At 41.0% G+C, this 27,455-nt stretch overlaps 1 protein-coding gene across 1 annotated transcript in view; it reads left to right on the top strand.

The window, feature by feature from the left end:
• Positions 1-26,529, top strand: part of USE1 (unconventional SNARE in the ER 1) — a 115,800-nt gene extending 89,271 nt beyond the window's left edge. The window contains exons 4-8 of the mRNA XM_089667540.1: positions 897-1,049; positions 7,913-7,931; positions 12,472-12,502; positions 25,222-25,384; positions 26,000-26,529. Coding sequence (XP_089523666.1) covers positions 897-1,049; positions 7,913-7,931; positions 12,472-12,502; positions 25,222-25,384; positions 26,000-26,182 — 549 coding nt within the window. The 3' untranslated portion in view covers positions 26,183-26,529. The remainder of the gene's footprint in view (positions 1-896; positions 1,050-7,912; positions 7,932-12,471; positions 12,503-25,221; positions 25,385-25,999) is intronic.
• Positions 26,530-27,455: the final 926 nt, after the last annotated feature.

Raw genomic sequence — 27,455 nt, 5'->3', positions numbered from 1 at the left:
TCCAGGCTTCATACCAAAGGTCGCCTCGGCCTTTCACAAATCCCAAGACATTGTGTTACCCTCCTTCTGTAACACACCCTCCAACAGTAAGGAGCAGGACCTGAGCTTCCTGGATGTCAGGAGATGTTTGTTGACATACCTTGAGGTTACAAGCCAATTTAGGTCTTCAGCAGCCTTGGTTCTGCTATATGAGGGGAAGCAGAAAGGTAAGTAGGCGTCCAAAAAACCTTAGCTAGGTGGATTAAGCAAGCGATCATTGAATGCTATGGAATCATGCGACTTCCTCCACCGAAGGTTCTAAAGTCACACTCCACTAGGGCTTTAGCGGCTTTGTGGGCAGAAAAAATGGGCGCTACCCTGGAGCAAATCTGCTGAGCGGCAACCTGGTCAAGGTTCTCCACTTTTGTCTGGCATTACCGTGTACCTTATTTCCAGGCACACAGCTAACAGCTTTTAAGGATTCACTCCTGCCAACTGATATATTAAATTATGTTTAGTAGATTAGGATAGCCAACCTATAATAGGAAGTGTGTTACTGGATGAATCAACAGGTTCATGGGGGGGGGGGAACTTATGCAGTTACCACATCTAAGGATTCGTAAGGTACTATATATTCAATATTTGTTTTTGAATTTAGCTATACTTTAAAATGGAGGAGTATATGTCCTCCAAAATACTGACCAGATGTATAAAGCTGTTATTGATTTTAAAATATTAAAGCAGATCTCACAAGCATCTCATTGAGTGGAGACCTATCTAGTTACCCTTGCTAGCCAATAAAACATGCATAATGCTTTGTCAAAGAGGTAAAATAACAAGATTTAGGCATTAATAATGTTGAAATGGACTACTTGTTTGGACCATATGACTAATAAAACTGTGTTCATTTCCTGCAGTCATCTCCCACTGAAAAAGCCTTGGCTAATCAGTTTCTTGCTCCTGGGCGCACACCTACAATCAGCAAGGAACGTACACCAGTGACCAAGACTGTCCATCTTCAAACACAAGCACGTTACACAGGGGAGATGAGGAGTGAGCTGCTGGAAAAGGTGAGCACAAAGTAGCTAATGACTGGGCATGATCACAGGAAACATCTCATTCACACGCAGCAGCAATACTTGCTGTTTATGCCTAAGCCCATATAATTAGCTGTGTGTGCTGCACCATACAGCTGAATAATCAAGATTTAATCTAATTTCTGTGGGTGATGTTTGATCCCTTGCCTGATCATTTCAAAACAAACAAATTTTATAATTCCACCTGCTTGTAGGTACATATGCCAAACCCACACCATTGGCATACTGAGTAGGCTTTCTGCATACAGAATTTATAGCACCCCCTGTTTTTTTCCCCCTTGTGACACACTGGTACCTGAGTACTTCATCTCCTTAGGACATGTTTTTTATATTATACTAGAATTGGTCTTGAAAAAGCTTGTCCATACATGGGTAGCCACCACCTAGAGTCTGTAGACACCTATGAACTGTGGTGAAATGAAATTTATATGTGAAATGTGAAATATATAATGCCATGCCACCAGCTATACACTGTACATGTTATGAATGCCTATTGTATAATATAATTATAAGATAATGAGATCTCTTTAAAAGTGGCATGAAAACTAAAAGAATCCTTGATTGTATTGCCATTAGTCAGATTGCCCTTTCTAAAATGTCCACTTAAATACACACCACTGATGTACAAAAGTGATGTTTACACTACTATTCCAAACCCAGATCCATGCATTGTTCCTCTGTTCATATGCTTCCAGCTATGCTGCAGCACACCTGACTATAGAGAATAATGACCGCCTTTGGCATTCTTGCCAACCTTAGGATAAGGACTACTATTATTTTCAAAGGCTAGGCATCAAAGGACCATTGAGAGTGGTTATCCTTTTGACTTTATAGTAAAATAAATATGAGTTCAAAAAAGCAATTGATTTATTTAATCATTTACATTTTTTATGTTATTCTTTTATTTAAAAAGAATACAACATTTCAAAATGCACCTTGCTTGGCCTCTGGTAAAGTCACTGTATGGCCCCCTTTAAGTCCATAGAAATAAATTAATCTAAACTAAACTTTAGTCACGTATTACCCGATTAAGCTGCAAATTATACCAGCACTATATAAATATATAAATTAATAAATATAATGCACAATGAAGAAACTTTCATTAACCAGATTTTACTTTAATACAAGGCCAGACAGGCCTAAGGTGACTGCAGCATCTTAGTACTAGTGTAAAAGGCTAACTCATTATAAGACAAAAACAGTATCTCCATCCAAGGTTAAACATCAACTAAACAAGGAACACCTTATCCCTGTTAGTCAAAGTACTATCAAGACAGTTAGCACACTGCAAACTTCATGGAAAAGTACCAGCTTCAAGACAGTCTTTGACAGCAAAGTATGTTAAGTTTTAGTACGGACTAGATAGTTTAAAAGATTTGTGTTAGAGTTTGGAAGAAAATACTGTTTACAGATCAATCAAAATGTAAATTTACTTGTGGAACTTATTTGGCACTACGGGAGGGTTTAAAGTACTTATACATGTTAACAGTACATGAACCAGCAGACTTGTTTGTGTTGATGTTTTACTTTTCTAGAGTTGGTGATTTGCTGAGGATCAATTACAGTGATCAAAATGTAGTACTGCTATTTTGCACAGACTTGTCTTACCCTCAGTCTTAAAGCGGAGGTCCAGTCAAAAAAATAAAAGTCAGCAGCTACAAAAACTGTAGCTGCTGACTTTTAAAAAAACAGACACTCACCTGTCCAATGATCCAGCTGTGTGTTCACACCAGCCAGGTTTACTGGCCTTCCTAATTTGTCACGTGTCCCAGAAGACTATGGGGAGGGAGGGAGAGAACAACTTCCATTTCTGATTGCCGGACGATCGCAGCTGAGTACCCGCACCGCTTTAGCATTGTGTGGAGAAGGATTTGTTTTTTACTGGGGCAAGGAATGTGTAAGTAACTGTGACATGGCTTCCCATTTTAGAGAGAGAAAATAAGTGGAGTTTAACACAGTGTATTTTAACACTTTATCATAAAAGTCAAGTTATATTACAATGGCGTAGTCCCTTATTGTTAGAGCAGTAATTTTTTTGTAGGTTAACGCAGAAATACACTGCGTCAGGGCAACATCTACCAATGATGCTATTAAATTCATTTTTAATGTTCAGAGCACACTCACCCATCCATCCATGACTTTCTGCTTTGTTTTGTTGAGAAATCACTTTGAAAAACACCCCCTTGCATTTTTGGCTGTGACCATCTTGTGTAAGGGCAGATGATTAACATACCATTTACTTCCTGGAATCCCTCTGCCCTTAGCTCAGGCATGCAGACAGGAGGGTGTGCTTAACTGGGAAAATACTTTCTCCCCCTCCTAAAGTCTTCTGGGATGTAGGACATAATTTGCCTAGGCCTGGAAACCCGTAATAAAAAGTTTAAAACAAGTAAATATGATATACTTTCCTATCTATTTACTAATGCTAGCTGCATAAGGACTTAAAATAGTCAGTGTTGATTCAGAGAGATGTTTTTCTTTAAGCAAAGTGTCAAATTATAGCGTTGTGTATAATAATATCATACAAGTGATCAAGGTTATAACGGTATCAAAAAATAAATACACAGAAACAATTTAAGATTCCCATAACACAACAAAACTGTCTCCACAAGACAACCTTGAATAAGAGACTAGGCCTTGTCATGTCTGTCTATATCACCATAGAAGAAGATTTGAATTGTTTGGGGTTCTTGCAAGAAAACCTTCACATGAAATGTGTTGCTCATTTTCAGTTATTAGATTAACCACTTGCTGACCGCAGATAGCCGAATGACAGCTTCACCGCGGCCGGCCAGTTCTGAGAGGGCGTCATATGATTTCCCCCCAGAACGTGCCATCCCGTGCACCTCCGGGGGTGCACACCCGGCGATCTCCATGATCGCTGTGTCCTACGTGATGTGGTAAAAGGCCAATCACAGCGGCCTTTTACCACATGATCAGCCGTGTCCAATGACGCAGCAGATCACCGGTAAATGCAGTTGCCGGTTATCGGCTGCACTTTCCTCACACTGTCACAATTGTCAGAGGACAGATCGGCACCGATCATCAGGGCCCAGCAGTGCCACCCACCTGTGCCCAGCAGTGCCACCCACCTGTGCCCAGCAGTGCCACCCACCTGTGCCCAGCAGTGCCTAGTAGTGCCACCCACCTGTGCCCATCAGTGCCACCCATCAGTGTTGCCCAGCAGTGCCATCAGTCAGTGCCACCCATCAGTGCAGCATCATCAGTGCTGCCCATCAGTGCAGCATCATCGGTGCCGCCTATCAGTGCTCCCTATCCATGCCCATCAGTATTGCCTCATCAACTCACATCAGTGAAGGAGAAAAATTACCTGGTTGCAAAATTTTATAATGGGAGCAAAACATTTTCGCTATTTTTTTGTTTATAGCACAAAAAATAAAACACCCAGCGGGGAGTACATGCCACCAAAAGAAAGCTCTATTTGTGTGAAAAAAATGATAAAAATGTCATATGGGTACAATGTTGCATGATTGCGCAATTGTCATTCAAAGTGCGACAGTGCTGAAAGATGAAAATTGACCTGGCCACGAAGGGGGTTTAAATGCCCAGTAGGCAAGTGGTTAAAGCCTACCTGTTATTTTTAAATCTTTTGTTATGCAGCATCAGCTACATACAGTATACAGCTCTAAGTTCAAGCAGGTGGATGGGAACTTCTTATCCTATTCCTCGAACTAAATCAAGTCAGACTGAGCGCTGCTCAGTGATTCACAGGATACTTTGTATTTTCTGAATAAGTACAAGGCTTCCTCCGAATGGCTAAAGTGGAGATTGTGATATCATCCATTCCACTGCTGGAACACAGCTGTGTATACTGAATGTAGCTAATGCTACATTTAGTTTTATGCAGCGATTAAGGCTCCATGTACACGAGCCTATCCTGTCCTCCGGCCACGAGCAAATGCAAATTACGTCAAAACCACAATTTTGCAGTGGTTTTGCCACGTTTTGTGGTTTCCCATGGTCGGCGGTCAAAATGTTCCTATCCTGAACACGATTATTCCGCGTTCAGAAGGAGTTTTAACTGCACCTGAATACTGCAGCTCCTAAACTCTTCTTAAAACCTATGTGTACTTGTACACATAGGCTTTTATGGAGTTGAGTTTAGGAGCTTTGGCAAAAAAATGCCAAAAGCTCGAGTTTAAACTCGAGTTTAGGAGCTGCTTGTGTACATGAAGCCTAACAGTGAGTGCATCTGTTAGTTTAGGTCATTCTTCATTTGAATCGATTTGGTCCACACAAATTATTTTAAAGTGACTGAAAGCTGGAGTTAGACTTTAAATTAACTCTGCCTAGTTATAATTGCCAAAAAACTTTTCTTGTTCACCTTGGTTTTAAAAGTACCTTTGCATTTGTCACTGAAAGCTTTTTAAAGCGGACATTTACTCTTTTGCATTCCTTGGTTCCTCTGGACTTCCATTTCCCCCTTATTACCAGGGTTTTGGTTTTTTTTTCAATCATACCTCAGTCCTCATCACATCCTTAGTACTCATCTCAGGAGCCTTCAGCCCTGTTTGGGAGTATTTATGCAGATAAAATGCCCGGATAAATATTTCCATAAGTTGCTCCCGGAATTAGAAGGTGTTCTAATTTTCGCAGTGGATTCTAACTTAGTCCTGGATCAAGAGTTCATTAAATCTCATGGTTTACAAGAAGATCTACTTGACCTTTATGATGCTTGAAGAACGCTCAATCCTAATACTAGAGACTATACTCACTATTCTACAGCTCATAAACAATATTCTAGAATTGACCACATTATTGTCTTTTCAGCTTAACCTTCAAACTATAGAACGCTAAGATTTGAACTGCCTCCTGGTCGGATCATGACCTAGTGGCGATCTCTTTTCAGATCTCACATCATCCCATCCGAGATCCTATTGGGGATTAAATGAATCTTTGCTGGGAAATGACTCTTATTGTTTTGATATTGTTCTTGAATGTAGAGATTACTTTGCCCTGAAAAACTCAAATGACACTTCTGCTGTGGTGAATTGGGTGGCACACAAAGCTGTCATAAAATAAATGAATATCAGTCTCTGGCTAAGGCACATAAACATACTCAGGATCACTCCCTTTTAGCTAGAACAGGCCCAGACTGAACTGAACGTTTGTCTTATCACTAGAGCAGAAAATTATTTGCGGGGGGGGTCTTAAACGAAAAGAGCCTTATTTAAAAAATATATATCCCTGCGCCAATCAAGATCAAATAAATGAATAAATAAATCACTCTTCTAAATTGCTGCTGTACAAAAATTGTGAATACACAAACAAGTGAAATGTGAAAAATAAACAGCGCAAAATAGATATCATTAAATAACAAAATAACAAAAAAAACAAAACAGAAAAGAGCCTTATACCAAAACTCTCAACAAGTCTTGGAGGAATTCCATGCCTACTATAAGAATATCTATTGTCAATCCCCAGCTAATATTTCCTTCCGAATCTCCAAATTTTTCGACAATCTCAGTCTTCCAACCCTTATAACTCAACATATGGAGCACAAGGACAAACCACTTACATATTAGGAGATTTTTTTTTTTGCAGAAGAAATCTGCCTTTTATTTGGTGATAAATGGTAATGGATATCTCCTGTCTTTTTATCATCAAAGGAAAACTGGCCCAAAATAGTAAAAAAAAAAAAAAAATTTTTTTTTTTTAATTTAGCTGTGCGTTTCTTGTTACTACCATAACCTACCACCAAAGACCATAAAAACATTCTCCAGCTTCTGACGATTGCAGTGATACCACATATGTGTATTTTATTTGTTGTTTGTACCCGTAGTACAGCACAGAAACAGTAGTGTGTATTTTGCTTTTTTTGGTCCTACCTAAAACAATGACATTGATACTAATTAGGAAAAAAAAAATCCTGACCTTTTAATCTGACCTTGACCAAAACACTAACCCTGGCATTGACCTAGCTCGAACCTTGATTTTTTCTTTATTTTTTCTTTTATTTTTTAATATATTTGTTTCTCTCTGCATGGGAAGAGAGAGATACCATGTATCTCTCTCCTCCATTCAGAGAGAGAAAACACGGGGGCAGGCTTCACAGTGACTGATCACTGTGAAGCCAATCAGAAGCTATCACACCAATCGGGTGACCCGGAATTGGTTTAGTCATGTCTTTTTTAGTGTATTGTACATATTTTCAGTCTCTGGTTGATGTATGTTGAATGGAACTGCTATCTACTCTTTTCATGGCAATACTTTGTTCCCTGACATTATTGTATTGTCATTGTATATCTTCTGTGAAGGGATTTGCTTTCTATTTTACTCTATATTATTGCTTGAAAAAATTCTGAATAAACAGACTGTAATTTAAAATGCATTGATAGGTGGTTACCAGTATGGAGGAGTGGGAGTTCCTAGGCAAGCTTTATTTGCCTGTAGACTGCCAAGGTAATGTCAACACATGAAACAGGGAAGCAAAGAGCCAGATAATGCTGGAAGTCTTCCAGCCAGGAAATGAGGCGGTTCTATCTGACATGGTGTAGTAATGCTGGAGTTCAGCTTTGAGTATGGTAAACTGAATATTTGATAGAATTAAATGCACATAGTGATAAAAAGTATAATGGGATGGGAATCTTGACATCTGGACTGCTGTGGGGTTTTTTTCTTTGTTGTTTGTTTTTTTGAGAGCTGAGCCTGCTTTTACTTGGTATTGGTATATAGTTTGGTCATGAAGACATGTTGATCGTTCTTGAACTGATATATTTGTATTTGAATTGCAAATAACATATCACACATCACTTTGTATTTAGGTACATGTACTTTCATGATTTAATATTTAACTATTTTTCCTTTTTTTCCAGAATTCCATCTCTTCTACTGGTAATTTTTTTTCACTGTAAAATATTGCATTTAATTATAATAATAATATAATAAGAACTTGTATAATATATAAGAACTTGGATACTAGGAACTAGACTTTAGGCTATAGAATAAATGCACTTTCACTATGAATTATACATTTGTATTTGGCCATTGAGCCTCTACAAAAATACTGATTACAGTGCTCAGTATGAGTACATCCCTTTTTAAAAAGTAAGATTTTAATCAATATCTCAATTAAGACAAAAACAATTTTCAAACTTTTGACAAAACTGAGTTTTATAGAACATTCAGTTAGCTCATTACATGAAAGTAAGGTTAATAATATAACTTAGATTACAAAATGTTCAGTTTTACTCAAATTAGTTGATGCAAAAATGAATACACTCCACAACAAAAACTATACTATCTAGTGTTTTGTATGACCATCATCATTTGTAAGGACAGCACCAAGTCTTCTAGGCATGGAATGAACGAGTTGGCGACATATTGCAACATTTATCTTTTTTCATTCTTCAAGAATGACCTCTTTTAGAGCCTGGATGCTGGATGGATAGTGATGCTCAACTTGTCTCTTCAGAATTCCCCATATGTGTTCAATTGGGTTCAGATCAGGAGACATAGTTGGCCACTTTCACCCTGTTCTTCTTCAGAAATGCAATAGTGGCCTTAGATGTGTGTTTTGGATCATTGTCATGTTGGAAAAGTGCACGACGACCAAGGGCACGGAGTGATGGTAGCATCTTCTTTTTCAATATAGAGCAGTATATCTGGGAATTCATGATACCATCAATGAAATGCAGCTCCCCAGCACCAGCAGCACTCATGCAGCCCCACAGAAGGACACTGCCACTACGATGATTCACTGTAGGCACCATGCATTTTTCTTTGTTCTCCTCAACTTTGCAATGCCATAGTTTTTTGAAGCCATCAGTTCCAAAAACCTTTATCTTGGTCTCATCATTTCAGAGTACAGAGTCCCAGTAGTCTTCTTTTTTTCAGCATTGGCCCAGGCAAATTCTAGGTGGGCATTTTTGCGCATGGCTTTAGAAGAGACTTCCTTCATGGACGACACCCATGCATGCCATTCCTCTGCCATGTACGCCGTATTGTGTCATGGAAAACAATCAACCAGCAAACACAAATGCTCCTGTGCTTGGGGATGGACTCGATGCAGGCTACAACCACATTAAGAATGTCCTGGAACATGCACACCTTGCTGCCCTCAAATAGACCGGGGGAATCTAAATATACTGAATGAGGAAAGAAAAAACAGAGGGCACACAGGCCTAGTGCATTACCATAAAAAATAAAGTATGTGTTGTACTCACAAACGACAATAAAGTCAAGGCACATCATAAAGAACAGCTGGGTCAACACCGCGCTGAGTAACAGTCCACAATAGGGAGTGTAGACATCCAATAATCTGACACGTTTCGAGGACTTGCCTCTTCCTCAGAGCCCAAAGGCATTAGCACTAGGCCTGTGCGCCCTCTGTTTTTTCTTTCCTCATGGAAAACAATCACCCCAGTTTGGCTTTCTACTTCTTTAGCAAACTGCAGTAAACGTGCATGGCGATATTCTTCAACACTTCTCATCTGAAGACTCTCCTATTGAGGTGTTAACTTCCGTGGATGGCCTAGACGTCTATGTGAGATGGTTGCAGTTCCATCTTTGGTAACTTTTTGTATCACCTTTGCTACAGTATTCTGACTGATAATTAAACCTTTGCTGATCTTCTTGTAGCCTTCACCTTTCTTGTGTATAGAAATTTTCTTTCTCAGGCCTTGTGACACTTCTCTTTCATGTGGTGCCATTGCTGACAGCATGAAATGAGAAGGGTTTTTCTTTAACACCCTTTTATAATCAACTGTCCGCTGGACACCTGTTTAATGAATAAATAGACTAACCTGTAGTTGATTTATTGTTAATTAGATTAGGATTTTGTTGACTAGAATTTAGCTTTGCTCCTAAGACTTTCAGGGGGGTGTATTCATTTTTGCAACATGGTCTTGAATGAATTTGTTAGCAAAAATACTTTTTTGTGTGTGCAAATTACCAAATCTTGTCTGCAATCAATGGCTCGCATTTGTAGAAGTATTTTGTAGTATAGCGTCTCTTAGAAAATGTTGATTCTGATAGGAAAGTAAAGGATTTCTGATAAATCTTTTGGGATATACAGGTGAAACTCTAGAAATTAGAATATCATGCAAAAGTTCATTTATTTCAGTAATGCAACTTAAAAGGTGAAACTAATATGTGAGATTGACTCATTTTATGTAAAGCAAGATAGTTCAAGCCGTGATTTGTCATAATTGTGATGACTATGGCTTACAGCTCATGAAAACCCCAAATCCACTATCTCAGAAAATTAGAATATTACATGCAATCAATAAAACAAGGATTGTACATATAACAATATCGGACCTCTGAAAAGTATAAGCATGCACATGTGCTCAGTACTTGGTTTGGGCCCCTTTTGCAGCATTTACTGCCTCACTGTGGCGTGGCATGGCATGGCAGCTATCAGCCTGTGGCACTGCTGAGGTGTTATGGAAGACCAGGATGCTTCAATAGCAGCCTTCAGCTCTTCTGCATTGTTCAGTCTCATATCTCTCATCTTTCTCTTGACCGTGCCCCATAGATTCTCTATGGGGTTCAGGTCAGGCGAGTTTGCTGGTCATTCAAGCACAGTAATCCCACGGTCATTGAACCAGGGTTTGGTGCTTTTGGCAGTATGGGCAGGTGCCAAGTCCTGCTGGAAAATGAAGTCAGCATCCCCATAAAGCTAGTCTGTGGAAGGAAGCATGAAGTGCTCCAAAATCTCCTGGTAGATGGCTGCGTTGACCCTGGACTTAATGAAACAGAGTGGACCAACACCAGCAGATGACATGGCTCCCCAAATCAACACAGACTGTGGAAACTTCACACTGGACTTCAAGCATCTTGCAGTGTGTGCCTCTCCATTCTTCCTCTATACTCTGGGTCCTTGGTTTCCAAATGAGATGCAAAAGTTGCTCTCATCAGAAAAGAGGACTTTGGACCACTGAGCAACAGACCAGGTCTGTTTTTCTTTAGCCCAGCTAAGACGCTTCTGACGTTTGTTGTTGACAAGAGGAATACGACATTTGAAGCCCATGTCCAGGATCCGTCTGTGTGGTGGCGGCTCTTGATGCACTGACTCCATCCTCAGTCCACTCCTTGTGAAAGTCCCCCAACACTTTTGAATGGCCTTTTCCTGACAATCCTCTCCAGGCTGCGGTCATCCCTGCTGGTTGTGCACCTTTTTCTTCCACACTTTTCCCTTCCACATAACTTTCTATTAATGTGCTTTGATACAGCACTTTGGGAACATCCAACTTCTTTTGCAATTACCTTTTGAGGCTTTCCCTCCTTATGGAGGGTGTCAATGATGGTTTTCTGCACAACTGTCAGGTCAGCAGTCTTTCCCATGATTGTGAATCCTACTGAACCAGACTGAGAGACCATTTAAAGGCTCAGGAACCCTTTGCAGGTGTTATGGCTTAATTAGCTGATTAGAGTGGGACACTTTGAGCCTAGAATATTGCACCTTTTCACAATATTCTAATTTTCTGAGATTGTGGATTTGGGGTTTTCATGAGCTGTAAGCCATAATCATCACAATTATGACAAATCACGGCTTGAACTATCTTGCTTTGCATGTAATGAGTCTATCTCATATATTAGTTTCACCTTTTAAGTTGCGTTACTGAAATAAATGAACTTTTGCACGATATTCTAATTTTTTGAGTTTCACCTGTACTCATTTATGCTGAGCACTATATGTTTAGTAAAGGCCTTGTACACGTTTCAATTTATTTATAGGTATGTACTTATATTTCCTGTGTGGTTTGCCTTACCTTGTAATGATAGGCTCATATTATGTGGCTGCAGTTTGTAGTGTCATGGCTGATCAATTCCTCTATGTCCATGTATTCATGAGCCCTGCTGGTCCCTAAGGGCAGGCAACTTTTTGTTCCAGGTCACACAGCATCCAGTGCATGCTATCTAATTTCATGTGTATTACATCACAAATGTTAGAGTGCTAATGTAAAACACATCTCTTCCAGCACATTAATTGTTTAATCACAGGAAATGTTAGTATTACAGACACAGGTCATATATTAACCTAACCACATTCCTGGTAACTGGATTTATGTTTAGTATAGGTGTCATATATTGGTACTTTTTAAGGGGCAAGTGCCTATGTATAATTTTTGCAATAGTACACCTTTTATTTAATGAATAAACAAGAGGGTATTTGTGAATGTTTTGAAATCTTCAACCCATTACTGCTGTTTTTATTAAACCCCAAACTTTTTCTCAAAGCTGTGGTGAATATTTACTATGAAAACCCACCATGTTTTTTTCAGTTTTGTGTACTGTGTTGGGTAAAATATGTGCATAAATATTTAATGTGTTGACAATATGTTTTACTTTTTCATATCATAATTTAATTTACCATTATTTAATAAACGGCTTAAAATGCAACTTCCTTTTTCTGCTCTTTCTTTTTCAGATTCAGGTGATAGCTATCCAAGGAAACGAAAGTGGGTATTTTTCAGATCTTATATTGTTGAGTACCATTAAAATGTTATGTTTATTTTCATCGTTTTTAATACACCTTATCTTTGGAAAGATTTGGCTAAGGTACCTTTAGATTGGTTATGTAGAGTTCAGGCTGTAGTCGAGCATAAACTGAATTTTTTGCTTCTTATGCATGAGGCACAGTTCACACACCTATACAATGAATGAATGTCGACATTCTCTGAGGGTTTCTAGTTTGAATAGGGAATGTGGGATTACCAGCCACTCCTACGTCTAATTGAACTACAAACTGGCTTTCCAAGTTTACTACTGAGTCATTTTTATATGACTTTTTTTTTTTTTTCTTTTACACCTTTACAAGATAATGTCATTTTTTTTATTTGTTTTACATTTTTACAAGCATGTTCTTCCATATTTTTGTTATTATTTAAAAAACTGAGGTTTGAGGATCACCCACTAGACGGACTTTTGCGTGCAGATACTGTGTTTCGCCTGATAATAACTGATGATAAAAGAGCTACTTAGTGATTATATTGTGTTTCGGGCACTTTCCAAAAAAAATTATGGTGGTTGTATACTCCACATGTGCTGTAGCATTCAATCTCTGAGGTTGTTATCACACTTGCGCTGAATGCTGCCAAAATATTGTGATGTCATAAATATGTTGGCAAGATCCTGCTCATGCACCATAGTGGCAATACCGACCAGTCATAACTGTGCTTTCAGGGGATCTCCCTGTCATATTTCTGACATCATAATACGGCAGTGGTATACTTTGAATGCAGAGTATCTTGCAATCTGTGAAGTCAGAAATTGCACCATGGCAGCATGGAAGCACAGAAAGAAAATACTCAGAGATTAAAAATGTAATGGGGGGGGTTAATAAACTCTAAAATTATGTAGATGTGTATCTGTTCCTCCAGCCACCATGTCGGCAGCCTCTCCCCCCCCCCCTTCCCCCGCAATGTGCACAGTAAATCTGCATCACCGCCCACACTCTCTAACTCCACACCTGTCATAACATCCTCATACTCCCCACTTCATCTGCATGACCTCCACCTCCATTCTCACCAACTCACCTGCAGGCCTGTATACCCCACTAAGATTCTTGATTTCCATTCCTTCCTTCCTGTTGTTACTACCACACCTGCATGCACCCTTTCCTCCTGCACTCGCTGCCAAGCCTGCACCCCTCTCACCCTGACCACAACTATTGACTCCCCCCCCCCCCCCCCCACTTCCGTGTTCTGCGCTCACATTGAATCTTCTTTCATGCTTCTCTCCACTGGTCTTGCCACTGTTTTTGGACACACCCCTATCCCAGCCTCATTTTTCCCCATTCTTCAACACCGCACCTGTACCCTACTCCTGCCTCCATGCCTGTGCACGCCGCCTTTCTGTTCCCACCCCTACACCACAGCACTTGACCTCGTTTCCCTCCCTTGCACTAACCATGTCACCCCCCCCCTCCCCCATTGCACCTAAACATTCCTTGTGCTCTCACCACTACACCTGAAAACTTCCTCACCACAGAATCTGCATGCTGACCTCCCCATGACCATGCCTGCATTCCCCTTCCCCACTGCCACCACCTTAACCTTCTTGCTGTAACCACCACACCTGCCACCTTTCCAACCTTCTCTATTCCCCCACCCATTCTAAAATGAGCACACTTTTGCTAGTGTGTTTAAATTTGTAGAGCAGGCGATAAGCTTTTATGTACAAACAATTCTGATGGGTTTACAGCCACCCGATCACTTCCACAGCCTGCCAAAGTTAACATCCCTGAACCTTGCCCAACTGCCCCCACCATGTATCCTGGACTTAACTGTCCAATCTGCAGACCTGGAACCAGAACAGCAGATGTAACAAAGGGAGACCAGCAACTTTGGTTCTCTGATCTCCCCTCCAGTGAATGAAGATGAAAACAACATGTATTACAGTATGTCACTTCCAGGTTCAGCTGTCACTTTCTCCAGGCTGCTGTGACCATTGAAGAAGCTAATGGAACATAATCTGCTGCTCATTATCTTCAATGGAGAGCAGGGGTCCTATTCGACCCCTTATGTTTTAGTAAAGAGAATTTGTCACAGCAAACTGCTATTGCATATCACATAGGGAGCTATTGCCCCACTATGTAATAAAAATACAGTTAATTTTACACAATAAAGTAAAAAAAAGAACAAAGTAACATAAAAGTACACACAAAAAATGTTAATGTATTGGGTGCGCCTATGTACAAAAATGCTGGCTGCGCTACACGTTACATATCACTGCAAAAGGAGTCAGAACAATAATTTTAGGGTCATCATTCACGAATAACTAAACCAATAACCTGTAAAGACTTTTAAAGCAATGCCTATGAAAAATTTTGGGTACCAAAGTTTGTCACCAAATCACAGGTGTGCGCAGTTTTAAGGTGTGATAAGTTGGATGGCTATTTTTTTGTCACAACTTCATCTTTCATATTTAACCTCTTCGCTACCATGCTATAGCCGAAAGACGGCTACAGCGCTGTTGTCTAGTTCTGGGATGACATCCCAGAACACGCCTCCTGCGCACCCCCAGCGGCGCGCACCCAGCACCGCCAGTGATCGCTGTGTCCTGACCATGTGATACGGTAAAGGGCCAATCACACTGGCCTTTTACCATGTGATCATCTACAGTCAGGTCCATAAATATTGGGACATCGACACAATTCTAACATTTTTGGCTCTATACACCACCATAGTGGTTTTTAAATTAAACAAACAAGATGTGCTTTAACTGCAGACTGTCAGCTTTAATTGGAGGGTATTTACATCCAAATCAGGTGAATGGTGTAGGAATTACAACAGTTTGCATATGTGCTTCCCACTTGTTAAGGGACCAAAAGTAATGGGACAATTGGCTTCTCAGCTGTTCCATGGCCAGGTGTGTGTTATTCCCTCATTATCCCAATTACAATGAGCAGATAAAAGGTCCAGAGTTAATTTCAAGTGTGCTATTTGCATTTGGAATCTGTTGCCGTCAACTCTCAAGATGAGATCCAAAGAGCTGTGACTATCAGTGAAGCAAGCCATCATTAGGCTGAAAAAACAAAACAAACCCATCAGAGAGATAGCAAAAACATTAGGCGTGGCCAAAACAACTGTTTGGAACATTCTTAAAAAGAAGGAACGCAACGGTGAGCTCAGCAACACCAAAAGACCCGGAAGACCACGGAAAATAACTGTGGTGGATGACCGAAGAATTCTTTCCCTGGTGAAGAAAACACCCTTCACAACAGTTGGCCAGATCAAGAACACCCTCCAGGAGGTAGGTGTATGTGTGTCAAAGTCAACAATCAAGAGAAGACTTCACCAGAGTGAATACAGAGGGTTCACCACAAGATGTAAACCATTGGTGAGCCTCAAAAACAGGAAGGCCAGATTAGAGTTTGCCAAACGACATCCAAAAAAGCCTTCACAGTTCTGGAACAACATCCTATGGACAGATGAGACCGAGATCAACTTGTACCAGAGTGATGGGAAGAGAAGAGTATGGAGAAGGAAAGGAACTGCTCATGATCCTAAGCATACCACCTCATCAGTGAAGCATGGTGGTGGTAGTGTCATGGCGTGGGCATGTATGGCTGCCAATGGAACAGGTTCTCTTGTATTTATTGATGATGTGACTGCTGCCAAATCAGCCGGATGAATTCTGAAGTGTTTCAGGCAATATTATCTGCTCATATTCAGCCAAATGCTTCAGAACCCATTGGACGCCGCTTCACAGTGCAGATGGACAATGCCCCAAAGCAGACTGCAAAAGCAACCAAAGAGTTTTTTAAGGGAAAGAAGTGGAATGTTATGCAATGACCAAGTCAATCACCTGACCTGAATCCGATTGAGCATGCATTTCACTTGCTGAAGACAAAACTGAAGGGAAAATGCCCCAAGAACAAGCAGGAACTGAAGACAGTTGCAGTAGAGGCCTGGCAGAGCATCACCAGGGATGAAACCCAGCGTCTGGTGATGTCTATGCGTTCCAGACTTCAGGCTGTAATTGAATGCAAAGGATTTACAACCAAGTTTTAAAAAGTGAAAGTTTGATTTTTGATTATTATTCTGTCCCATTACTTTTGGTCCCTTAACAAGTGGGAGGCACATATGCAAACTGTTGTAATTCCTACACCGTTCACCTGATTTGGATGTAAATACCCTCAAATTAAAGCTGACAGTCTGCAGTTAAAGCACATCTTGTTTGTTTCATTTCAAAACCATTGTGGTGGTGTATAGAGCCAAAAATGTTAGAATTGTGTCGATGTCCCAATTTATGGACCTGACTGTATTTATGGACCTGACTGTATGTCCAATGACACCGCAGATCACCGGGTAAATACAGTTACTGGTTATTGGCTGCACTTTCCTGTGCAGTCCAGTTATGTTTGTATAAAAGTGTTACAACTCTGGGCAAGTCAGACTCGCTTTACACCAGTGTAACTTCTTTTGCGACTTGACATTGCAAGGGAAATCTCATTGTTTTCAGTGGTGCCCATTCTAATGAATGCAACTCTGCACGGTGTGACTTTGGAAAAGGACCCTGCACTACTTTGGTGCGATGTACAGTGAGAAATTGCACTGTAAATCGCATTAAAGTCGCATTGCAGTAGTGTGAACCGAGTCTTAAAGTGAATATGAGAATGAAAAAATATATATAGTATATGCAAAGGTTTCCTTCAGTGAAAAAGGCTCCTCTTAGACAAAACTAGACAAATACCACATCCAATTATTAAGTGATGCACAAGCCTCATAAAGTAAACACTTTTCCTTTTTGTGATTGAGAAAAATCCCCCTACATTCCTGTCTCACATGCTCCCTTTTCCACCTCCCAGACACTGCAGACAGAGCTCTCCTCAGAAAGCAGTGGGCAAGGCTAGGTGTAGCCAGGTGATGATTGACAAGTTACATGCTTGTGATTTAAAGTGACACTAAACTCATGACACTGAATTAACAATATAAGGTTTCCCACAGTACATAAAACATGGTAATGCATTGATTTTAGTAAAGTGAAACAGCAAAATAGCTTTTCTCAGCAGCGGTATACAGAGGTCAAGTGTCCGGCCAATTCAGAAGAATGGGTGGAAGGAAAGGAGGGGTGGGTGGGTGGAAGGACGAGAGAGGTGGGTGGAAGGAAGGAAATGAGGGGTGGGCTGTAGATATTTTTTTCTTTCGGGGGGGGGGGGGGTTCAGCTCGCAGCTGAGCTGCATTTTTACTGAGGGAGGGGTGGGTGGATGGAAGGAAGGGAGAGTTGGGTGGATGCATGGGAGGGGTGGAAGGAAGGGAGGGAGAGGTGGAAGGGATGGGTGAAAAGGAAGGAAGGGGAGAGGTGGGTGGAAGGAAGTGGTTGAAGGAAAGTAGGGGTGGGTGGAAGGAAGGGAAAGACTTGCATCACTTAGTCAGAAGCATCAGAGCTGTCGGTTGCTCTGTGTTCAGTTTCCTGCCCACACATCCGCTGAAGCTGCACGGACTGGAGGCTCTCTCCCCTCTTTTCCTATTAGTGCGGAGGAGCTGGGCACTGAGAAGAACACAGCGGGGGGGGGGGAGCAGAAAGAAAACTGAACCATTAAGTGTGTTCTGTGCAGCGGTGAGGGCGGTGACAAGCAGCAATCTCCTGTATGGCTTTCAATAAAGCAGCTGGAAGCCGCGTTTCCTCATCTCCCTCCTGCAACTTCCATCTGTTTCATTGAAAGCCATACAGGAGATCGCTGCTTGCCACTACCGCCCCTCCGACACACCTGTAGTCATGGTGCTGCTCGCCCCCACCTTATTTCCACTTGTGGGCGAGTGGAAATTTCAAGGGCTGCAGGGATGGTTGGCAACTCTCCCCTGGGGAAGGGGGGTTCAGACCCCCCTTACCCCCCTTATCTACGCCCCTGAGGTAATGGGATCATTATTAGAAATTTATTTCTGGCTTTTCTTCAGTTCGATGATTTGCCCAAACTTCATTGATATTAATTAGGCCCAAGTGTGGCACATTTGAAGGTCAGGGCTTTTTAATTATTTTACATGTGCTATACGGTGTGCTGTGGTTTTGCACTTTATTTTGATTGAAAAAAAGACCCCACCATACATTAATGCGTTATGCTGAGTAAGACATCACTTATTTGCATGGTTGTCAAATGCATGTTTTATTGCTAGAATCTGTTGTTAAATTATAAAACAGGTGCTAAGTAAATACAACATAGGGAGTTCATCAACTATGGAGCAGGCACAATCTAAAGCAGCTGTGCATGGCTACCAATCAGCTTCTAGCATTCTTTTTTAAAGCTTAAAAGGTAAGTTCACCTTTGTGAAAAAATAATAAATGCACCTCTTTTTGCAATTAAAAAAATGTAGTATTTTTTTTTGCTAGGAGCTTGCAAAGCATTGCACTCGTACAGACGCAGTATAATCTGTCTGCTCGTACCTTGTATGAGCAGGCAGTTGCACAATGATGGGAAGAAGTAATGAACTACCTAAAGCACTCAACAGCTTGTAGTTCTGCTATTCACAGAACTCTGTGAATGAATGACACAGCTGGGTAGGCAGAGCCCCACGCGGCCGCCTCTTTTTTAAAAATGTGACAGCAAGTTCGGGGAGAAGATCCGGGGCTCGATGTCACTAGAGGCCACTGGAGGCCAGGGATCGGCTGCAGCAATAGGAACATGTTACACCCTAAAAACGGTAGGAACATGTAATATGTTCCCACAGGTGAACTTATCCTTATCTGAACATGCTGAAGATAGAAGCTGATTGGTTGCTATGCACAGCTGCTGTAGATTCTGGGTGCTCCAGTTTTCATAAATTCCACCAAATGTTACCAAAGTTCACAGGCAGAATCCTTAGGAATAAAAGTGAATAGTCCAATACTAAAGGCAATATTTATATTGTTTTATCAGTCAGTTCTGCAATTAGTTTAGATCAATGTAAAACGTAGCCCAAGCTGCTATCCTGCTGAGACCTCTTTTATTTTTAATCTGACTCCATCAGCTTCATTGAGGTTTTCTAGTTTTGACAGGTCCTTTCATGGTCGTGTTCTTTGATTCCGGTTATTGGACAGTACAGATTGACTTTAAGGCCTCTTCCACAAAGGGAAGAAAATCTGGTTTGTAATTGTGTGGCTTTTTTTTTTTTTTTACAGATATGAACAAAAGTGAAATGTCTATGGGATAATGCATACAGTTGTGTAAATATCCATAATGCAGCAGTGCATTCAAAATTAAAAAAAGAAAATGTTACATTTGAGTGCAGTAATTTATTGTATGTACTGTATGTTTATACAGGTGAATGAGTTTAAATTGCAACACTGGAAGAGTATGAAGAATTTTACATGTGTATAAAACAGGTCTTTACAGAACTTTTTGCCAGCAAGATCCTGCATATAAACATCAGTAAATTTTGTCCACGTGCAAGAGACTTTAAGGCTATGAAATATACCACTCCAAGTTAAAAATTCAATTCTAGTAAATGATGTAATTTTCATTGATACATCTGTCTTAATCACAGTACAGGACACGGAACTATAGGCTTGTACCTTCAGATGATTGTTTCCTGGCAAAGCTTTTGAGGGCACAACCCTTGAGCACTTCCCTAGGAACCTACCCCACTCTGTGAGTCCTCAGTTTTCTCCACTCTTAGCTTAACTAGTTTATTATACCCTGTGGGGGCAACCAGGAATGTTGCTTCTGGCACTAAATTGTGCATGAGTGCTTACCTTGGCCATGGTCCATCACTATAAAACCCAGACACTGAAGACCCCTTTGGGAGTATGCCCACTGTGACAGGCAAAGCCTGGACTTATATACAGCTTGGTGTCACGGATAGGTAAGGCAGGCAATAGACGGGCCGTTTATTGGCCGCATTTTCGGGTGATAAACGAAAAGTCGGCCCCGTTACCGATGCTCACCAATGTCCACGAAAAACGGCAGTTTTCTGTGGATTTTCCAGCATGACCGATGAAACTAAACGAGAAGATCCGTGAAAAACGGCCGACGGGCCCCGCTAACAGTTTGAATATCGGCCGATTTTTCATGCGGACGAAAATTCGGCCGATAAACTACCGTCTATGACCTGCATAAGACAGGGTCACCCTGTACCTCTGACTGTTACTGTAAAAACTCTGGCTGTTTGAAAAGTTTACACTGTAAAGTGAATACATTCCAAACTTGGCGCTAAAATGCAACCACTCAAAACTTGGTCACATTACAACACTGGTCGCACACTTTACTGGCACTTCCTTCGAGAGACTTTATAAGGTGCTCAGGTGTTTCCTCCTGCCCTTTCACAAGTCTACACACAGGTTACTGTGTATTTATTCCTGCTTACCCTATATTTCACACTCTACTTCATGAGTACTCCACAAGGGCATACCCTCACTTGTAGCTGTAGCGGATAGCAGGCAAAAGAGAGCCATGGCTCAACCTCAGGTGAACGTTTGGTCTATTGAAGGCTTGCATAGCACTCTACCTCAGAGTGATAATGCTTCTCTTGCACTGGAGCAGGAACTGGTTTTAACACCGGCCTCCGTGTCCGATTCTAGCTCTATCTCAGGAACACAGCAAGTGGCCTACCCGACAAAAGCAGAATTTTCTGCAACTGTGTCACAATTCCTTGCACAAATAATGGCTTTAATACAGCCATTTTTGTCCAGGGCTGTAAAACGACACACCCCTCCTCCAGCACCACTGTCTTCACTTGAGTCAGATCCCAATATGCCTGAACTAGACAAGGAAGACATAGAAGGAAAAAGTGGAAGATATATAAGAGGTGTTAGAAAAGTCTGTGGAAGATTTTTCTCCTCCATGCTCTTTAACATCTGATGCTGGAGCTTCAAGAAACAAGTTTGCCATTGTGGATAAGTTCACTGCTGTGCGCAAAAGCCTAGACATTGTAGAACTTGATCCTCTTCCATCTCACCATGCCCCTTTGGGTACAAAGAGGCCTACTAAATCTATAAAGACATTGCCTGTTCATGAGCAAATAGAATCTAATAGGATTACTTTAGAAAGATCCCCCCTCCCCCCAAAATACAATCTTTGTCGAACTCTATCTAGTGGAAGAAAGTTCACTATAATGGGGTCTGTTCCTGCCGTTTCACTATTAAACATCTCACTGTACCAATTAAACATGTTCCTTCATTCAATGATTCTGCAGGTAGATAGTGAGATGTTCCTGAAAGTTATTTTACTCTTGTAGGCTCAGCCCTACAACCAGCGTTCACTGGATTTTTATTATGTCATACTGCAGAAAACTGGACCATAGCAACCCATATGATCCTGTATTTCAGAACAGTGCTATTGCAGCAACTAACTTCTGTTCTGCTCTTTTGTGTGAAACCCTTGAACGTGTGATGACACGAATCTCCAGAATGGTTCTAATTTCCATTCACGTGCAAAGGATCTTGTGGCCTGCAAAAATCACTTCATGTGTATGCCCTTTAAAACGCAGACATCTTTTTGGGGAAGCACTTGACCAAGTCATCAAAAACATTAAAAATCCTCTCCTCAGAAGCCTCTACTTCCTCAAAATGCAGAGCACCGAACTTAAACTTAAAAAAAACTTAGTTCAGCCCTTCCTTTTGGCACAGGACTTGGGTCACAAAGCCCACCAAGTCTTCACCAAACCCTCTTCCCAATGAACGGGTGCCCTTACTCCTAAAAGTGGGGGGATGGCTGTTACAGTTTGCCTCACTCGGGGTCACAGACGTTCCAGAATTGTGAGATAATACCGTGGTTTAAAAAGGGTAAAAAAGAGAATTAAAAAAACTACCTCCTCACGCTTTCTTCTCAACTAAAAACTGCTAATGGACAGTCAGATTTGCAAGATGTCCTGAACCATCTCTAGTCCCATGGAGTAGTTGTCAGTACCCCCACAAGACAGGTTCAAAGGTTTCTCTTCAAACCTGGTCACAGTACCAAAGCCCATCAGGGGTATTTGCCCTATTCTGGACCTAAAATATTTTATCCACTACCTTCAAATAAAAATAAAAAAAATCACAAGGAATCTGCAAGGTTGGTTATTGCCTTTCTGAGAATAGGGGAATAACTGTCATCTGTAGACGTCCAAGATGTCTATCTTCATATTTCCATTTTTCCACCTCATCAGCACTTTCTGCACCTTGCAGTGGCAACCATTTCAAGTTTGTCACACTGTCTTTTGGCCTATCCTTTGCTCCCAGAGTATTCCCAAAGGTTCTAGCACCTCTACTTGCCCTTATCATAACTCAGGGCATTCAGGTCACAGGTTATCTAGATGATGTTCTTCTGAAGGACTCCTCTCCTTTTCAGATGTCTTTCCAGCAAACCTCCACAAAACAAGATGCTCCAGGATTTCAGCTGGGGAATCAATTTTCAAAAATCTTGTCTCCAGCCTTCTATTCACCTGGAATACTTGGGTGTGATACTGGACACATCCCAAGCAAAGGTCTGTCTTTCATAGAAAAAAGTTCCCAGTCAGAGTTTACACTCAATACTTGAAGTCAAAGAGACATCTTACAATGAGAGTCTCCATGAGAGATCTAGGTCTCATGACAACCTCTTTCCAAGCAGTACCATTTGTCCAATTTCATTTAAGATCTCTCCAGCACAACCTCTTGTCAACCTGGAACAAGCATGCTCCTTCTTTTGACCTACCCATGTTCCTATCCAGCTAAACAAGTAATAACTTGGTGGATCTCCAAGTCAGCCTCAACATTAGGGAACTATTTTCTTCCTTATCACTGGAAAGTAACAATAATAGATGATAGTCTTTCAGGCTAGATGGGGGGGGCCCAGGTAGAAATGGTCAATGATGGAAGTCAAGCTCCCATCAACATCATGGAGCTCGGAGCATGAACAGAAACTCACTGCCCTGCAGTTTCTGTAGTCCACATCTCTGTTTTTGCCACCTGAGTCAAGGAAAATGGACCATTCATGCAGACATCTTCAGTCTGATATGTCAGAAACAAAGGACATCCTATCTTTCATATTCAAAATCAAACTATCTTTGTTTGTTCCCAGGACCAAAATTCTGCCTCGTCTGCTCAAAATGATAGTGCAAGAGAGGAAGACTGCACCAAACTGGCTTAGAATAACCTGGTACACAGACGTTCTCTAGCAAACGGCCACTGGCCTCTTCCCAACAGGCCAGATATTCTGTTTTAGGGCCCTTTAATCCTTCCTGCTTCTCAATCTCTGGCTTTGATGACAATGGCTGTTGAAGCCCAGGTCTTAAGAGACAGGGAAGTCTCGGAGTCTGTTATTCCTGCCTTGTTGAAAGCAAGAAAAGTCACTTCCAGTTAGATCTACTATTGTACCTTGAATCTTTCTTTTCCTGGTGTGAATGCAGTCAATTCAGTCCCAGAGATTACTTTGTACCTTGCAGTCTGGCCTTACTAGAATCAGGTCGTGACCAGAATTTTGCCTTAAGCACTCTAAAAGGTCAGGTTTTAGCATTGTCCATTTTTTTCAAAGATCTCAGCATTTGCTCTCCCTTGTGGGGGAAAAAAAAACTTTAACCCAGCTGTATCTTGCATCGAGGCCCCCCTTAAAGCACCCCGTGCTTCCTTGGGATCTCAGCTTAGTTCTGTCTGCCTTGCAGTACCCATCTACTACAAGCAGCCTTTGAACCCATCAGAGATATTCCATTAGGTGACCTTTCCTGCAAAGTGACCTTGTTGGTTGCTATCAAATTTGTCAGACATGTCTCTGAGTTAGTGGCTCTCTTGTAAGAAGCTGTTCCTCATCCTTCAAATTGACAAGATAATCTTATGCCCAAGACTATTCCTTCTTCCTTAGGTGGTATCCATCTACCACCTTAATGAGAACATACATATTCCTACCATCATTATGCCCTGCTTCAAAGCATTAAAAGGAAATATCTCTTCATTGCCCAGACATCGTAAGAGCCTACTTCAAAGCAACAGCTTTGATCTAGAGTACAGATTCCCTATTTGTCCCATCCTCAGGAACTAACAAAGGACACCCTGCTTCCAGATTCACCACTTCTCGATTGATAAGAAAACTGATCACTAGTGCTTACACTGTCAAGGTCAAATCTCCTTCTGTGCTTTTATGCTCACTTTCCACTACATCAGTGGGAATTTCCAGGGCTTTTGCAGCACCAGGCCCCAGTAGCTTTGTAAGGGTGCACCTAATCCTCTGTTCATACCTTTTCAAATTTCAACCAGGTGGATGTCCAGTCTTCTTTAGATGCAGCTTTTGGCCACAAAGATCTTGCAGTGGCACTCTGAGGTTGGGTGCTTTTGGCCCTTATTGTTGTTGGGCCTGTTGGCACAGTTCTGTTTTTCTGGTTGTTGCCAAAACACCTAATTTATTGCTTGTAGATGTCCCATTGTCTGACTACTTTGTTTTCTCCACTGTATGTTTAACAGGAATTTTGATTTATCTGTAAATAACATCTTGGAGCACAGTACAGGACACAGACCACCCTCTCTTCTATTCTATGGTTACTCTGAAGTGGTTGCTACAATACTGAAGACTCAGGTAGTGGGGTAGGGGTAAAGGGGGGGCATCCAGGGGACATGTGCTTGAAAGCTTTACTAGTGTCCAGTCACCTGAAGGTACAAGCCTAGAAACCAGTGTCCATGAATACTTCACCTGTGTCCTGTACTGTACTCCAAGATATGGAATTTATAGGTAAGTAAAAAATTCATTTTTTTTTCTAGCAAGCACTAGAAATATAAAATGTCATTGTAATTAATAACTAGTTCATCTTCTAGGGGCTCTGTTTCCAATGACAAGCAGTCAGAAGCTGAGCTTGATGCAGTGTTACAGCGTCACCACAACATGCAAGAAAAGTTAGCAGAGGAGATGCTACGCCTGACCCAGAATCTTAAAAGCAACACATTAGCAGCACAAAATGTCATTAAACAGGACAACCAGGTACAGTGGGTACATAACCACGGAATGTCATTTGTGCAGTTTGCTGCTACTTGACTGTACAGTTATTTCACTTAATTCACCATGTATAAGGACATTTTTTGTTCTCCACTATTGTGGTTTAATCATGTTTTATTTGTATGCTTGAAAGTGCATAACCCCTTCATTGGAGATGTATGCTGAGAGGAGAGGATGGTTCCCCTCAGATAATATAGAACAAGTCTAATGCTGGGGTACACACAAGAAGTTTTTTTTTTTTTTGTTTCGTTCAACCCAGCAGGCCAATGTTAGTGCAGCGATCTCCCTGCTGAGTTATTGTGTTCTAACAGGGGGACCACCTCTGCCAGGACACACTGATCAGATGTCAGTTTCCCAGCAAGCCCGTTTGACAGAAGCCATTTGAGATACCAGCCTCTGTTGGACGAGGAGCTGTACACACAGGCCGAAAGTCATCTGGTTCCTTCCTAACTGACCATTTTCAGCCAGTGTGTACTAAGTCTTAGGAGCTTTTCTGTTATTGTTTTTTTTTTTTTTTTTTTTTTTTATTGTCTGAAGCTGTGCCTTTCTTCCCACAGCAGCCGACTCAAAACAAGTGACTATTTGCTTTACCTCTTTCAGACACTCTCCCAGTCTCTGAAGTTAGCGGACCAGAACTTTGAAAAACTAAAGACTGAATCAGACCGCCTTGAGCAACACGCCAAGAAGTCTGTCAACTGGATCCTATGGATTATGCTAATCTTTGTCTGCTTCACTTTTATCAGCATGATCCTCTTCATCAGATTATTCCCCCGACTCAGATAACCAATATCATCATACTTCAACTATGTTCTTGCTCAAAAAGAAAAAAACTAATAATAAAAAGCAATAGACTGGATATATTCACCAAATATAAGCCCTCAAAGAACTGTTGATGTGTTGTAAGCTTCAGCATTTTAGTTGTTTCATGGCTACAATAGAAAAGGTTCATTAATTTATTTTGGAAATTGCTTGGTGAATACAATGAACTTCCTGTTACTATATTTAACTGTGTATCATAGCTGTCTCATTGTGTCTTAATAGTTTTAAACCTGAGATCCGGGCAGATATAAAAGGCAGCTTTTATATCTGCAGCTATAAGTAAATAATAAATGCAGCTCTGTAATCACTAAGACATTATATGTGTATTTTTATTAAATAGATACAGTAATGGCCTGCATTTGACTTGGTATCAGCCTTTTGCAGTCTGCTGTACAGCACAATTGAGAGAGGGGAATGAAGAACCAGTATAATACCCAGTCATATGTACTACAGTGCAAGAGACTTGTTTGAAAGAAGGAAAGAGCAGACTGACAGAGATATGATCATCAGTGTGCTGTGTCTTCTTCAGTGTCCATTCAGAAGGTGGGGTGGGAAGGAGACCTGTCAGTTAAGATGAAACTGCATCAGGAATAAGCTTGCTCCTATGACAGACAGGGCTGTGCTTTGGGGCAGAGATGTGTAAATCTTATTACTGGATGGGCAGAAATACAAAGCCTTTGGCAAGTAAAACAATTCTATGTGTATATATTTCATGTGTATTTGCTTGGAATTCAGATTTATGTGAATACAGACAGGGTGGTTTTGACACTGTCCATCATTGAATAAAGAGGAAATAAGGCCTCATGCACACATGATGTTAAAACAACTCTCCTAGAAGCTGTCCTCCTAGCAGCAGCGTTTTTGCAGAAACAAAACATGATGCTTGTAAAAGTATCTAACGCTTTTACAAGCATTTAGGCACACTTATAAGCGTCAAGCTCTTGGGCATTAATTCATCTCATTGGCCAGAATGATAATATATTCTGGCCATTGAAATGAATTAACGCTGAAGTGCTAAACGTTCTTAGCGTTTAGCCGCGTCAGGCATTATTTTCTGCCAAAATGCTACTGCTCCTGGACTCACTGACCCTGGGGTTTTTTCCTGCTGGTAAACGCTACTGCTACTAAAAGCTTTTAAAAGTCTGTGGGCATGGACACAGAGGATAACATGGAGGGCCGTTTGAATGCATTGATTAATTTATAAACTGTAAAAAACAGATGTATGCATGCGCTGTCA

This window comes from Staurois parvus, unplaced genomic scaffold (genome assembly GCF_062004578.1).
Source record: "Staurois parvus isolate SC_StPar_1 unplaced genomic scaffold, SC_StPar_1.0 ptg000053l, whole genome shotgun sequence".
In the NCBI taxonomy this organism is placed as follows: domain Eukaryota; kingdom Metazoa; phylum Chordata; class Amphibia; order Anura; family Ranidae; genus Staurois; species Staurois parvus.
Note: the sequence above shows the minus strand (reverse complement) of the source record. Positions and strands in the feature narration are given on the sequence as shown.